Source organism: Gracilinanus agilis, chromosome 3 (genome assembly GCF_016433145.1).
Source record: "Gracilinanus agilis isolate LMUSP501 chromosome 3, AgileGrace, whole genome shotgun sequence".
NCBI lineage: Eukaryota > Metazoa > Chordata > Mammalia > Didelphimorphia > Didelphidae > Gracilinanus > Gracilinanus agilis.
In genome coordinates, this window is record NC_058132.1 from 374,342,770 (window position 1) to 374,358,981 (window position 16,212).

The 16,212-nt window shown below is 34.1% G+C and overlaps 1 protein-coding gene and 1 pseudogene across 1 annotated transcript in view; both read right to left on the reverse strand.

Moving 5' to 3' along the window:
• The window catches only part of SH3KBP1 (SH3 domain containing kinase binding protein 1), a 466,672-nt gene that overhangs the window by 64,794 nt on the left and 385,666 nt on the right, over nucleotides 1-16,212 (reverse strand). The window contains exons 7-8 of the mRNA XM_044670134.1: nucleotides 14,546-14,626; nucleotides 11,378-11,537 (exon numbers count right to left, since the gene is read on the reverse strand). Of these exons, the coding sequence (XP_044526069.1) occupies nucleotides 11,378-11,537; nucleotides 14,546-14,626 (241 nt within the window). The remainder of the gene's footprint in view (nucleotides 1-11,377; nucleotides 11,538-14,545; nucleotides 14,627-16,212) is intronic.
• Nucleotides 1,019-8,462, reverse strand: LOC123239147 (annotated as a pseudogene).

Here is a 16,212-nt window from a genome sequence, read left to right on the forward strand (position 1 = left end):
TTTAATCTCAGAATCACATATCCATATACCTATTTCCTTTGTTTTTTTTTTTCACTTAAACTTAAGTTCATGGTTTGTCAGAACAAAGACCGTAAAGAAATATTTACCATGTCTGTTACATGTAACACACAGGAGCTGCTTTAAAACAGAAATCCATCTCCCTCCCTCCTTTTTATAAATACAGGTATCAAAACAATCCTGAACATACTTTTTGTTACTACTAGTAGTCAGTACCCACACCTCTTCAAAAATGGAACAAAATTAGCAACAGTATTTATTGTTCCAGCTACTTTAAACAATTTACATTGCAACTCTTTCACTAAGCAAGACAGACCAGGCATACCATTTATAATTTTCCTTCTTGAGAAATTAGATTTCTGAAACATATATTATTACTCCATAGCAATCTGATGCTTCTTGCCATGCTTTCATCTTGTAAAACCTGAATTCCATTTGGAGTACTCCAGGTATATGCTTAAATGATAGTGCCTTGATAAGAGGGGGAAAAAATTGTGCTGCATTTTTCCTCCAATTGTGCCTGAAAACATAATGGGTGTACATATATTAAATATATTCTTACAAATGTCCAGGTCAGGGACTTATGAGAAAGAAAACTAGCCACATTCAGAGGAAAAACTGTGGGAGGAAAAACACAGAAGAAAAACAACTGCTGGAACACATGGGCTGATGGGGATATTATTGGGGATGTAGACACTAAACAATAACTCTAGTCCAACTATCAATAATATGGAATTAGGTCTTGATCAATGATGCATGTAAAACACATTGGAATTGTGCGTCGGCTAAGAGGGATTAGGGGGAATTTGGGGGAGAGGGAAAGAACATGAAACATGTGACTATGGGAAAACATTCAAAGCAAATAAATAAATAAAAATTATGTGGAAAAAAATAAATGATACAAATTATCTACCTAAAAAACAAAACAAAAGAAAACAAAACAAAAACAAATGTCCAGGTCATGTATACCAGCTGGAATTCTTTTAATGTGTGGGTTCTGCATTGTGAGATTTAATCAAGATAGTAACATGAGAAGAAGGTTGTTGGTTTAGATAAGTTTGAGATTTGTTAAAATTAATTGCTGTATGTTTGTCCTTCTGGAGGTTGTGGAAGCTTCATGTTTTCTTTGGACATCATTAGATGCCTTAGTTCTTGAAGACAACTTTAATGCTATAAGAATTTTGCCATTTTGCTAACACTGGTATCCTCCGTGCATCCACCATTCCATTGGAATTATTTATCCCATTCATATTAATTTTTGTTACAAATCTAACTGTTGGAGGTGCTTCTGGGTAATTAGGTCCACACTCTATTTTCAGACTGTATATTCTGTTTTCATAGTTTGCCCCTGATGGCCCAATAACCTAGCTGATCATGGTTTATTATTTTTGCAATAAAATGTTGTAATCTCCTTGTTAGTATTTAATTGAAAATTTTTGCATCAATGTTCATTAGGGAATTTGGTCTCTAGCAGGGGTCGGCAACGTATGGCTCTAGAGCCATATCTGGCTCTTTTGAGGGCCAGATATGGCTCTTTCTGCAGGAGCCATAAAGTCAATTCTTTTTTCAGGCGCTGTTACAGGAGCTTGCACTGTTACAGGAGTGTGCACTGTGAGCACAGAACGGCTCTCACGAAATTACATTTTAAAAAATGTGGCGTTTATGGCTCTCATGGCCAAAAAGGTTGCTGACCCCTGGTCTATAGTTTTCCTTCTCTGTTTTATCTTTTACTGGTTTGGGTATCAATAGCATATTTGATTTCATAAAAAGAGTTTTGGAAACTCTTTTTTCCAATATTCCCATATTTGAATGAGATTCCCTCATCTACTATTTTCAAAAATAGTTTGTGTAGGATTATTATGTAGTTAGTTATTCTTGAATGTTTGGTAAAATTCACTTGTGAATCCAACTGGTCCTAGGGCCTTTTTCTTAGGGAGCTCTTTGATGATTTTTTTCAATTTCTTATTCTGTGGTGAAGTTATTCTATTGTTAACTTAGGTAGTTTAAATTTTTGTAAGTATTCATTTATTTCACTTAGATTGCCTACTTTTTTTGCCTAACATGATTTATTATCATGTAGCTGGGCAAAATAATTTGCAATAATTGTTTTAATTTCTTCTTTTATTGTGATTTTTAATTTCTGGTCATGGAAATTTGGTCTTCTTTTTTAAGTCAAGTTCTTTCTTTTTTAAAAAATCAAGTTAACCAATGGCTTAACTTTCATTTTTTAAAAATACCAAATACTTGTCTTATTTATTAGTTCTTACTTTCAATTTTATTTATCTCTCCTTTGGTTTTCAGGATTTCTCACTTAGTACTTAATTGGGGATTTAAAAAATGTTCTTTTTCTTATTTTTTCAGTTGCACACTCAATTCATTGAACTTCTCTTTCTCTAATTTATTGATGTAAACATTAAGAGACATGAATTTCCCTCAAAATACTTCTTTGGTTGCATCCCATAAATTTTGAGATTTTACCTTCTGATTGTCATTTTTGTTTAATGAACTTGTTAATTTCTTTATGGTTTGTTCTTAAGGATAAGAATGTTTATTTTCTAATTAATTTCTGGTCTTTCTTTATGGTATCTTTGGTTGAATCTAATTTTTGTTGCATTAAAGCATGCACTTAATATTTTTGCTTTTCTACATTTGAATATAAGGTTTTTATGCCCAATTATGGGATCTATTTTTGTTAAGTTGCCATATACTGCTGAGAAAAGGTATATTCCTTTCTGTTCCCATTCAGTTTCCTCTAGAGGTCTATCATATCCAGCTTTTCTAAGTTCTATTTATCTCTTTAGCTTTCATTTTATTTATTTTTTGGTTGGATTTATCTATTTCTGAGAGGGGAAGGTTGAGGTTCTCCACTAGTAATGCCTTACTATCTATTTCCTCCTGTAACTCATGTAATTTTCCTTTAGGAATCTGGACGTTATGCCATTTGGTTCATTTATGTTTAATATTGGCATTATTTCAGTCTATGATGCCTTTTATCAGGATATAATTTCTTTCTTCATTTCTTCTGATTAGATCAATTTTTGCCTTTGTTTTGTCTGAAATGATAATTGCTACTCTGGATTTTTTTACTTTAGTTGAGGGATAATACATTCTGCTCTAGCCTCTTATTTTTATTCTGTGTGTGTCTCCCTGTTTAAAATATGTTTCTTGAAAAGAGCATATTGTTAAGTTCTGCTTTTAAATCTACTCTATCTTCTTCCATTTTATACATGAGTTATGATTACTAATTATGTTTTCTTTCATCTTATTTTCCCTTTGTTTTTTCTCTCTCCTTTTAGCCTTTGCCTCTTTACAGATATTGTTTTCAAAAACAGCCCCCCCCCAATTTTCCCTACCTTTTGTCCATTCCCCCCCTCTTTATTCTCTCTACCCTCCTACTTCTCTATAGGGTAAGGTAGGTTTCTAAGCTGAGTGTAGGTGTTATTCTCACTTTGAACTAGTTCTGATTAAAGTAAGGTTCAATCATAGCCATTCCCCAGCTTCTCCTCCACTGTTTTTTGCCACTTATGCATCTCTTAATGAGAAGTAGTTTACCCCCCTCTTCTGGCTCTCCTTTTTGCTTCTCCCCATGTGTTCCTTTTTAAAAAAATATTAGCCCATTTTATTTAGCTTCCTTCCTTCTTTCTAGATATACTCCTTTTCATTGTTCTAATAGTGATAAAATTCTTAAGTATCTTTGGTACTTCATGTATCTCGCGTACTTGTTATTCTCAAGTATCAGAGATATCTTAATTATTTCGATTATCACCTTTGTAGGTATGAATGTATTCAGTTTAACATCATCAAAAATACTTACATTTTCACTTTCCCTTTTTATGCTTCTCTTAAGTGTTGAATTTGCTATTAGACTTTCTTTTCTGCTCTAGTTTTTTGGTTAGGAAAGTCTGAAATTCCTCTATTTCATTAAATATATTTTTCCCCCTTGGAGGATTATGCTCAGTTTTGCTGAATAAGTAATTCTAGATTATAGTCCTAGATCCTTTGCCTTTCATAAAATCATATTCTACACTTTCCAGGCCTTTAATGTTGAAGTTGCTAGGACCTGTGTGATCCTGACTTTGGCTCCTTGATATCTGAATTATTTCCTTTTGGCAACTTATCATACATTTTCCTTGGCTTGGGAGTTCTAGAATTTGGCTTCAATATTTCTGGAATATTTTGTTTTGTGGTCTCTTTTAGAAGGTGATTAGTAGATGCTCTCTATTTATATTTTTCCTTCTTGTTTGAGGATATCAGGGCAGTTTTCCTTTATAATTTCTTATAATATGGTATCTAGGCTCTTTTTTTAAACATAGCTTTTAGAAATTCTGATGATTCTTAGATGATCTCTTCTGGATTGATTTTTCAGGTCAGTCATTTTTTTCTAGTGAGTTATTTTATGTTTTCTTTTATTTTTTTCACTTTTTGAATTTTGTTTTATTGTTTCCTACTGTCTTAGGTTTTCATTAGCTTCTATTTATCCAATTCTAATTTTTAAAAAGTTATTTTTCCTTTGAGTTTTTATGTTTCCTTTTCCATTTGGCTAATTCTGCTCTTTGAAGAGTTATTTTCTGCAGTGTTTTTGAAGGGTTTCATTTTCACTTGGTTGATTTTATTACTTAGGAAGCTGTTTTCTTCAGTGAATTTTTTCTCTAGCTGTTGAGTTTTTCTGTCAATTCTTTTATTATCTGGTTCTTTAACTTCTTTTTTAGTTCTTCCAGGGATTCTTTTGAGGCTTGGTATTCTTTTACACTTTTCCTTGAGGTTTCACATGCTTCCTTTTTGGCATTTATGTCCTCTTCTGAGTTCATATTTTGGTCTTCCCTAACATTAAAGTAACTTTCTAATGTCAGGGTTTTTTCTTCCTTTCTTTTGTTCATTTTTCTAGTTGTTCCCTCTATCCCCCACTACCTTTTCTATCTGTTGAGATTCTTCTCTGTTCCTGAGATAGAGGGTTGCATTGCTTCAAGCTTGTAGAGTATTCTTCTCTGGTACTTGGGATAGGATTTGCTCCTTTGTTCCTCACAATATGTTTGTCAAGGAAGTGTCTCTACTGGTTTGACCTGGGGAGGTTTGCAATTGTTTTGTCCAAATATATTCAGCAACCCATTGTTTTGTGTGCTGGGCTGGTCCCCACTTGACTGCTTCACTGCCCCTATCAAATGGCCTGGGATGAGCAGGCTTCCTACCATTGACTCTATTACCCTAAGTATTTTACAACCCACATGGGAGTGAGCAGATTATTTTGCTGTAGTTCCAGTTCCCCCTCTCTGCTCCCTTGTAGCCCAGGGCTCTGCTGCCATGTGAGTTTGTAGGTATTCTGCTTTCTCTATTTGTGTGAAGTAGTTCTGGTTGGGTATATTCCCATTCTGAAGTTTCATTGCCTCTGACTGAGTCATGAACTGTTCTGAGATCTGCATTGTACATAGATACTGTGCTATCTGGACTGCTCTCTCCTCTTATCCCAATGAGACAATTTCCTCCATCTTTCCTTTGTTTTGAGGTCATTTATTTTGTGTGTGTGTATGTGTGTATATGTGTGTGTGTGTGTGTGTGTGTGTGTGTGTGTGTGTGTGTGTGTTTGTGTGCATGGAGGGATTGGGGGAGCCAAGCATCCTTTATTCTACCATCTTATAAAATATAATTCATGAAATGTGATTTTAATGTACAACTCCTTTGATAAAAAACACCCCAACACAACTCTGCCATAAATTAAAAGCATGGAAAACTTAAGTTGCTGGAAGACTTATAAGAGGAGAAAAATAAATAGGTTATCAGATGAGCACAGAAATTCAGAGTTCTATGAAATAGTTCAGTATTCAGAAATGTAATCAATAGTTTGGAAAACTAGGCCACATAGGTGTTAGGATATTGGTGAGGAGCTCTAGAGAGTAAAGAATCAATAGGAATTCTATTTTCTCTTTGATCATATTATTAGATATTGCTGCTTGAACAGTCTAGATGATGACATTAAATTGTCTGACACACTCTTTGTTCAAAGGGCCTAGTCAAAATTGGCAGGTTTTACTCTCCTTTCATTACCCATCAAGTCCTAGATGACCTTCTCTCCTCCATATCTTATAAGCTATTTGTGCTTATAAAATTTTTCTTTTTTTCAAGTATTTTGCATTAGCTAGGCACTCAAAAGACAACAGATACTATCTTTGACTTATATTTATCCAGAAAAGTCTTCTTGCCAAAGAACTCAATAGTGTTTATATTATGAGTGTATCAGCTGCTTTTTTTTCCACCCTTTTATTCAGTTTTCTGTCAAGTTTACTCAGTAATCAAATAGATAGGCTCGTGATCTCATTATCTTGAAAGTTCTCACCAACTATGGAGACTGCAACTTATTCAATGGTGCTTATTGATTAACTCTTGTTCATATTCTCACTTAACGGGCCAAAGGTCTTCCTTAATTTTTTGCTAATATCAGAAGGTGGAGTACTTTACATATCACTTGTTAGAAAAGTATTTGCCATGTAATTTAGGGCACTTTTTTTCTTGAAAAGGCAGAGAAGCTTCCCTTGAGACACAAATGAGCCAGAAACTAAGGGTTGAACCACTGATGTGGCTTGCTTGTTACAACACAAAAGGCTGGCACACAAGGAGCTGGTGCCTTTCAGACATGGCAGATGTCTAATGCTAGTCACCATACCTGATATGTCCTACTGACTAGACACACTTGTGTAAGGACACAAGAGTTGGTGCTCTATCTGAATCAGTAGTGTATCCTTGCTGAGCATCCTTTCCATATTATGGCTAAATAAGCTACTTGACTTCCTTGTCTTTCCTTGAACCATAGCTTGACTCCATACATTTTGACTGGCTGTCCTCTAGACTTGGGTCGCGCTCTCTCTCTCTCTCTCTCTCTCTCTCTCTCTCTCTCTCTCTCTCTCTCTCTCTCCCTCCCTCCCTCCCTCCCTCCCTCCTTCCGTCCCTCCTTTCAAGTGTCAGCTCAAGTTCTATCTTCTAGCCTTTCACAGTATTTCATCTTAGTCTTTTCCCCTGAGATTCTCTCTAATTTATCCTGTTTGTGCATAATTGTTAGCGTGTTGGCTCTCCCATTATATGGTGAGCTCCTTGAGAGTGTAACAATATAAATAAAGACAGTACTAAAAAGTAACTGAGCTCAAGTCAAATACAATGTTCCATGTAGATACCATATTAGCAAAAGTGACATTGTCTTCCTCTCTTGACTGATTGATTATTGGTTGATTATTGGTTAACACCTGGTAAATTCAAAAGTGGCAAGTGACTTGTACTATCTGACATAACTGTGTAATTAAGTAGTTTTGTTTAACTGTTTCTAGGGAAAGTACTTTTTAGAAGGGTTTTTGGAAAACTGTCAATTATATCAAAACAAAAGAAACAGAAACAATTAAAATAGGTACTGTTCTCATAGGTTTAGCCAAGTTGACTCTGGTTAACTTTGTTCTTGGCCCCCATAGGAAAGAAACTGGAAGCATGAACTCTCATAAAAAGTCAGGGGTATGTGAACCCATGATCATCCACTCACCCATATACACAAAGCAATTTAAGAACAGTTTCAACACCAATAAACTATCCAATGGTCTAAAATTTTATATATATTTGAATGGCCAGAACTGAATTTTTCCTGACCACACTTTTAACTTGGAAGTGTCAAAAGCAATAAAATGTGACAATGATCTTGATTTATTTAGATAGGTTTACAAACTTTTAAATGCTATTTTTCTACTTAAAGAGAGGGCATGTCTGTTCTGTTTTGTGTTAACTTGAATATATCATAACTTGACAGGAAACTAGGTTAAAGAGGAAAAATAGGGCAACTGACTAATAGAAACTCTGTATGCGTGCATACACATAAAGGACCATAAGATCACAAATTCAGAGATGGGAGAGATTCTAGTGAAATCCATTCTTAGCTCATTGCTTTTGAATAGTCAGTGAGCTAAGAATGGATTTTTTTTCAATTTTAAATAAAGTTTTTTTTATCACATTAAAAAACTTAAAAATCATTCCTAGATCTCAGAAGTGAGTTGGATTTGACCTTTCACCTGTAGTCTGTCAAGCCCTTATCTAGAACAACCCTTCTGTGTAAACTAAGACCCAGACAACAATAGCGGGTGACTTTGCCAAAGTCACAGAGGCAGGAAGTGGCAGAGCTGGGAGTTAGACCCCCCTCTCTCTCTAAATCCTAAGTTCTTTCCATTAATCCATATTGCTTCCTTCCTTCACTATAGCATATAAAAAGCCTATTTCATGTACAGTTGCTCCAACTAAAATAATTTTGCATTAAATATTTTAATATGTAACTAATATTTCACTTAAAATGACAAGATCCTTACTGGAACCACTGAATTACTAACACCACTGATCAGCCAGTGATGGACATTGTATTTGTTATCTAAAGACTCTCCCAGATAAGTCTGCAGAGGTTTATCATCAGAAGTATGGTCACTCATTCTCACAATAACTCATGAACACTATCTACTGAGGTGCAGAGGGGCTGTGATTTGCATTAGTAGAAGCTATATTCACTTTAAGGAAATAAGTTTCCTTGAATAGTATAAAGGCAGCTCTCTCTATAAACCATGAACTCCAGAGCAGATGCCAATTTATGGTAGAAGTTTTTTCATTGGAAGTTCACTATACCAATAAAGTCATATGTAGGTCCAGAAAAAAAAACAAACAACAACAACAACAAAAAAAAACAACTCAGCCCACTATGATACCCACATACACTGAGGGTGGAGATGGTCTTAAGAGTTCAAGAGGAGTGAAGAAAGATGCCCATTACCACCAATAATGTTTATATTGTACTATAAATGGGTAGCTTTAGCAATTAGAAAAGGAAAAGAAATTGAAGGAATTAAAGTAGGCAATGAGGAAACTAAACTATCACTCTTTGTGGATGATATGATGATATAGAATCCAAGAAAATCAACTAAAAATTAGTTGAAATAATAACTTTAGCAAAGTTGCAGGATACAAAATAAACTCACACAAATCAGCATTTCTATGTCTCCAATGAAGCTCAGCAGCAGGAGTTAAAAAGAGAAACTCCACTTAAAATCACTCTAGACAATATAAAATACTTGAGAATCTATTTGCCAAGACAAGTGCAGGAATTTTATGAACACAATTACAAAACACTTTTCACACATAAAATTAGTCCTAAAAAATTGGAAAAACATTAATTTCTCCTGAGCATGCCAAGCTAATATAATAAAAATGACAATTCTACCTAAATTAATTTACTTATTTTAGTGCCATACCAATCAAACTACCAAAAAACTACTTTATAAAACTATAAAAAATAATAACAAAATTCATCTGGAATAACAAAAGATCAAGAATATCAAGGGAACTATTGGGAAAAAAAAGTAAAGGATGGTGGCCTACTGATACCAGATATTAAACTATACTTTAAAGCAGTAATCATCAAAACAATCTGGTACTGGCTAAGAAATAGAAGAGAGTAGATCAATGGAATAGGTTAGGGATAAATGAGCTCAGCAAGCTAGTGTTTGATAAACCCAGAGATCCCAGCTTTGAGGATAAGAATTCACTATTTGATAAAACTACTGGGGAAAATGGAAAACAGTATGCAAAAATTAGGTTTAAATCAATATCTCACACCCTATGCAAGATAAGGTCAAAATGAATAAATGATTTAAATATAAAGATTGATATTATAAATAAATCAGGGGAACATGGAATAGTTTACCTGTCAGATTTATGGAGAAGGGAAGAATTTATGACTAAATGAGAGATAGAGAACATTATAAAATGTAAAATGAATAAATTTGATTATATTAAATTGAAAAGTTTTTGTATAATCAAAACCAATGCAACAAAGATTAGAAAGGAAGCAACAAAATGAGGAAAATTTTTATAACAAATTTCTCTGCTAGAGGTCTCATTTCTCAAATATATAAAGAAATAAGTCAAATTCATAAGAATCCAAATCATTCCCCAATTGATAAAGGATCAAAGAATAGGGATAGGCAGTTTTCAGATAAAGAAATCAAAGCTATCAATAAATCATATGAAAAAATGTTCTAAATCCTTCTTGATTAGAGAAATGCAAATTAAGGTAAGGTACTACCTCATACCTATCAGATTAGCCAATATGAAAGTAAAGGAAAAGTGATAAATGTTGGAGGGGATGTGGCAAAACTGGGACACTAATACATTGCTGGTGGAGTTGTGAATTGATCCAACCATTCTGGAGAGCAATTTGGAATTATATCCAAAGGGCTATAAAAGAATATATACCTTTTGATCCATTGATATCACTATTAGGTCTGTATTCCAAAGAGATTTTAAAAAAAAGTGGGAAAGGACTTATTTGTACAAAAAGACTTATAGCTGCTCTCTTTGTGGTGGCAAAGAATTGGAAACTAAAGGGATTTCCCTCAGCTGGGGAAAGGTGGAACAAAGTGTGGTATATAATGGTGATAGAATATGATTGTGCTATAAGGAATAATAAATGAGATGATTTCAGAAAGAGCTGGAAAGACCTACATGAATTGAGGCAGAATGAAATAAATAGAACCAGGAGAACATTGTACATAGTAATAGCAATATTGTGGAATAATCAAAAGTAGACTTTGCTACTAATAGCAATACAATGATCCAGAAAAATTCTGAGGGACTTATGAAAAAGAATGCCAACCACTTCCAAAGAAAGAACTATTGGAATAAGAATGCAAATGGAAGCACAAGATTTATCACTTGATTATTTGGTCTATGTTTTGGGGTTTGGATTTTATAAGAGTATTCACTTACAAAAATGAATAATATGGAAGCAAACATGTTTTGTGTGGATAATACATGTATATCCCAGACTGAATTACTTCCCAACTCTGGGAGGAGGGAGGAAGACAATTATTTGGATTATATAACTTCAGAAAACTCACTTGGAAATTTGTTATTAAAAATAAAAAAATTATAAAAAGAGTTCAGGAGAAATGTTGTAATCTTGTCTTTGACACATGCTAGTTGTAAGACCCTGGAAGAAAAATGCTTAATCTTTTGGAACACCAGAAAACTTTCTAAGACCATGGAGTACAAAAGACTTGTAGCTATTCAGTGGTAGAAGGAATTTTCTTATGTGCAATTTCCTATACCAAAAATATCTTAAGTGAAGAAAGGCATAGAGAAAGAACAGAAAGAAAAAGACAGAAGGAGAGAAAGACAGAAAGACTAAGACAGAGAAAGAAAAGACACAGAAAGATTAAACATATTTTCTTCCTCATGTCCTCTGACCCTGCTAAACCCCTCTAGTGTCCCTGTATCAGAGAGAGATGGTTCACTCTAAATTGTACACCACTGAGGATGATAACCAATGAGCAAGACCCAATCTAAAGAATACCTGGTATGTGTCACAGGCACCACTGGTCTTTCTGGTCTTCTTGGGGGCAATGCACCAGGTCTGCTGAGAGAATTTGTCTTGGGTGGTCGAGGTTTCTTTGGAGGGATGGCAGGAACAGAAGGCTTCTGTAAATCCAGTTTTTGCTCTCTCTCTGGTCTTTCTTTAAATCATTTTTTGAAATTCACAAAGAAAACATCTCTATTAGTTAGTGGACTTCTTAAGCACTTAACAATATTTTTTTCTTTATGTAAAAACCAGGCAAACAAATGACTGTTCATGTTCAAGGAACTAGGACAGGAACTGGATAAGCATCATTTACTCTTTATGGTCTTTCCTGGGCTCAACCTTGGGCAGGAGTTCTTAACTTTTTCTGTGTCATGCATCCCTTCTGTCAATCTGATAAAGTCTATGGATCCTTTGCCTGAATATTCTTAAATGCACAAAATGAAATATATAAGATTACAAAGGAAATCAATTCTACTGAAATGGTTATAAAGATATGCTTTAAAGTTAGTGGACCATAGGTTAAGAAACCTTTTATCATAGGGAAATTTTCTATAATATAAATCTCATTATAACAAGTTTCACAAAAAGTGGTTAGTGGGTAAAAACACATCCTTTGTAATAATAATGTAATTCTATAATTATATCATATAAATTATATGATATGTGAGAAAGATGATGATTAGTTAGGATTTATATAGCATCCATTATGTGCCAAAAATTTTACTAAAGCATTTTACAAATATCTCATTTGATTTTCACAATCATCCTTGGATGTAGATGTGATTATTTTCTCCATTTTATAGTTGAGGAAGCTGAGGCAGACAGAGGTTAGTAAGTGACTTGGCTAATAAGTGTCATGAGGTAAGATCTGAAGTCAGATCTCTCTGATTGCAGGGTTTTCTCCACCCACTGTGACTGTGCCATCTAGCTGTTTACAGAATTGGGAGAAGAAAAAGAGATGGTGCTTTTGGGGTAGTTTAATGGAAAATGGAGGGGAAGCACTTTGAATCTATAAGGAGGAAAGATATTTCATTTATGTTCAGTTCTGTGTGTGAGAGAGACAGAGAGGCAATCTGGCAGGTGATTTAGACATTTTACCATCTGTTTTGCGTATGCTATCAAGTTCTTTCCTTAATAATGGTTGACAAACTAGCCTGGAATAGAGAAGGCACCTATTATGTAGTATTATTTGTTGTAAAGAATTCATTGGGACCAGAGGGCAAAGTCATTGTTCCATGGGTGAGCCACTAGGAATAGTTTGTGATTTTTTTCCAAGGTAGAGCAGTGATCTGCAAAGAGTAGGCACTGAATAAATATTTATTAATTGAGTTTTTTTTTAAACACAGATTTTACCCATGTCACCCTTTCAAATGATCTCTAGTGGGATGAACCACATACAATTGCATGAGATTTCATCTTTTCTGTAAAACTTTGGCAGGTCGATAAACATTTAATGTAAATCCAACATAAGTCATTGTGCCGAAGTTTCACAAGAGTAATGAATAATTCTAGCTCTCTCACATGCTCTCTTATAATGCCACACATATATTATTGTAATAGAATATATTAAAATAAATTTATTATGTAATAGGACTATATATGGTATTTATAATTATATATAATAGCTTTAGAATAAAATTATACAAATATATATAGTATAATAATATACTTTTGTGTATATATACCCATATACACACAAATTACATATATTATATATAAATGAATAGCTATAACATATAATATTTTTATCTATATACAATATATTTTATCTATAACAATGTATAATATATTACATATGATTATATATAATATATAATTTAATTAATATTAAAATTAAATATAATTAAGCATAATATATATTATGTTATTATTATATTAAATATATAATAATAACATAATATATATGTACACACATACACACACTTTTGAAGCAGAGTCCCCTTTAATTCACCTCATGGAGCCCTAGTCTCCCCAGCTGTAAAATAGTGATAACAGCTCCTGTCCTACCTGCTCACAGAGTTATTGTGAGGTACAGATGAGGCAACATGTGTATGGAAGCCTTTTGAAAAGCATAGCTATTATTTGTTATAAGGTTTTGTTCTTTTCTTTTTCCACCAGAAAGAGGCAAAAAGAAAGATAATAAGTATTTGTTCATTGAAAAGTAATTTAATTAAGAAAAGTAATACTATACATAAACAAATAGGTGGCACAGTAAAGAGAGTAACAGCCCTAAAGTCAGGAAGACTCATCTTCCTCAGTTCAAATCTGGCCTTAGACACTTACTAGATATAAAACCCTGGGCAAGTCACCCAACCCTTTTTTGCCTCAGTTTCTTCATCTGTAAAATGAGCCAGAGAAGGAAATGGCAAACCACTCCAGTATTTTTGCCAAGAGAACCCCAAATAGGTTCATAAGGAATCAGACACAACTGAAATGACCAAACAGCAACAATGATATACAAATTTGTCCTAGAGCAGAAATGACATAAATGGAACTGGAACATGTTACATTGCATCAATGGCATTAGTCTTTAATCAGCTGAATTTTCATTCAAAATCCATTGAAGTGATTGTCCATTTAACATTCATTGAACACATGTTACACTCAAGCAACAGAGCTAAATAGTTGTTCCCTGCTGTCAAGAAGCTTATAATCTAGAAATAATTAAAACTCTACCAGAGAATTCTTTGGTTCTGAGAAGTCCAGGCTCAAAGATGAATCACATAATTCTCTCTCTCTCTTTTTTAAAGACTTTCTGCTTTGTGTCAACTCTAATATAAAAAAGTGGCAAAGATGAGGCAATCATGGTTAAGTGACTTGCCCAGTCTCACACTTGAACTCAGGTCTTTCCAACTACAGGGACTGTTCTACCTAGCTGCCCCCATAATTCTCTTCTATTTACCAAAATATAACTCCTAAAAAAATTCATCTGTCAGTCAAAAACATTAAATGAGCATCTACTGTGTGGTAGGCACTGTGGTTAAATGTGGGGGAATTAAAAAAAAAGGAAAAAGACCGTCTTTGCTCTCAAGAAGCTCCCAGTCCAATTAGGGGAATCACCAAGGAAAAGCAAATTAACCAAATGATGCTGAACAGATCAATGGCTAATTTTTTCCTTTCTCTCCCACTCTACAAAAGGCCAGTAGAGAATTAATTCCATACCTTTTTCTTCTGTTCTGTTTGGAAGAGTTTCTGGTCTTTCAGGAGGTATCTTTTTAATTTCATGCTTTCTTTCTGTTGTACCTACTTTAAAAAAAAAAAGTTAGTAGTAAGATTCTTATCTTACTTATCCATTTGTTAGACATACCAGTATTTTTAACTCATTAGTAGTTAATTCTGGCCTCGTCTACATATTTAAACACAGAGTGTAATGTTTTCAATTATCTAGAGGATATGAGTTGTATAAAAATTACTTTGAGGTCAATTTCCATCTAAAGAATTTAGTGTGTCCTTATTTATAGAACTACAAACACTTTCCAATACTTAACCCTGACAGAGCTTCTCTTTTAAATCTATTTTTTAGTATATATTTTATATATATAGTATATATTTTAGTATATATTTTAAATCACAACCAAATAATAGAGAACAATGATGTTCTAACACCAAAGTATAAAGATGATGGAGTAATTTAATAGCATGTTATTCTGCTAAATGGGAAATTCATAGAGGCTTAAATTCCATTTTTAAGTCAGAAAATATGCAGAGACCATATGAGAATTCTCCCTCCAGATTTTCTGCCTTGAATGACCAGTTTTCAAATATTAAACTTTCAAAATACAGCAGTTAGTGTATTCAACCCTCAACTAAGTAGACTACAACCTCTCCCTACAACTAAAAGGGGACAACCATGCCCACGGCCTCTCTTTTGGTGAAAATTGCTGGTTTTCCTGCATGTCTCCACTCCTCTGGTAAACCAATTATCCAAAAAGGAGGATTTATGGACTCCACAGTTTGGGTGAGGGGGAGGTGGGGAGTGGAAAGGGTCATGGAATTTGGAGCTAAGAGAGACATTAGAGCTCTTCTAGTCCAACTGTCTCATTTTATAGATCAAGAAATGAAAGCTAACTGAGGGAAAGGAACTTGCCTAGGGTCACAAAGATGATGAATAGCAGAGTGCAGTTTTTTATTTTGATCCTGTGTTTCCAAATCCAGTACTCTTTCTCTTACATTAAACTACACATTTTTTTAAAAAAAATTCATTTTTGACACTTCATCTAAACAGCCTTGGTATAGTAAAAGAATACTAGACTTGTGTTCTGAGCCTTGGATTCAAGTCTCAGTTCTATCATTTACTAGGCATGTGAACTTAATAGGTTAGTCATTTCACTTGCTTAAGATGCAGTTTTCTCATCTGTAAAATGTGGATAATAATGCCTGTAGATAATAAATTACACTTCACATGGCTGCCCATGAGCAATGAAAATGTATCTATATATTTTAAAAGCAGACTGTCATGACAGTAGGGTAACTACTAACCCTCTCTACGACCTAAACCCTAAAACTCTGCCTTCTGCCTGATACCACAAAATTTGGTTTTCCCTAAGGAAAATGATACCTTGCCCTGGATCATGAATAAAAATAAATAGCTCAGCAAAGATGCTAAGGGAAGAAGATATTAAGGAACAATGTCAGAGGGAATCAAAGCTTAAACTCAAAATTTATGAATATTCTAGACTTTCAATCTGCTGCACAGAGCATTGTCTCCCCTGTATATTTAATATCTCTCCTTTGCCTCCTTCCTTTCCTCCCTTCTCTTTCTGCCTTCCCTCAACCCCGACCATGTCCTCTGAATGCCTTTAGAAAAAAACCCCCCTAAAAAAACCCCC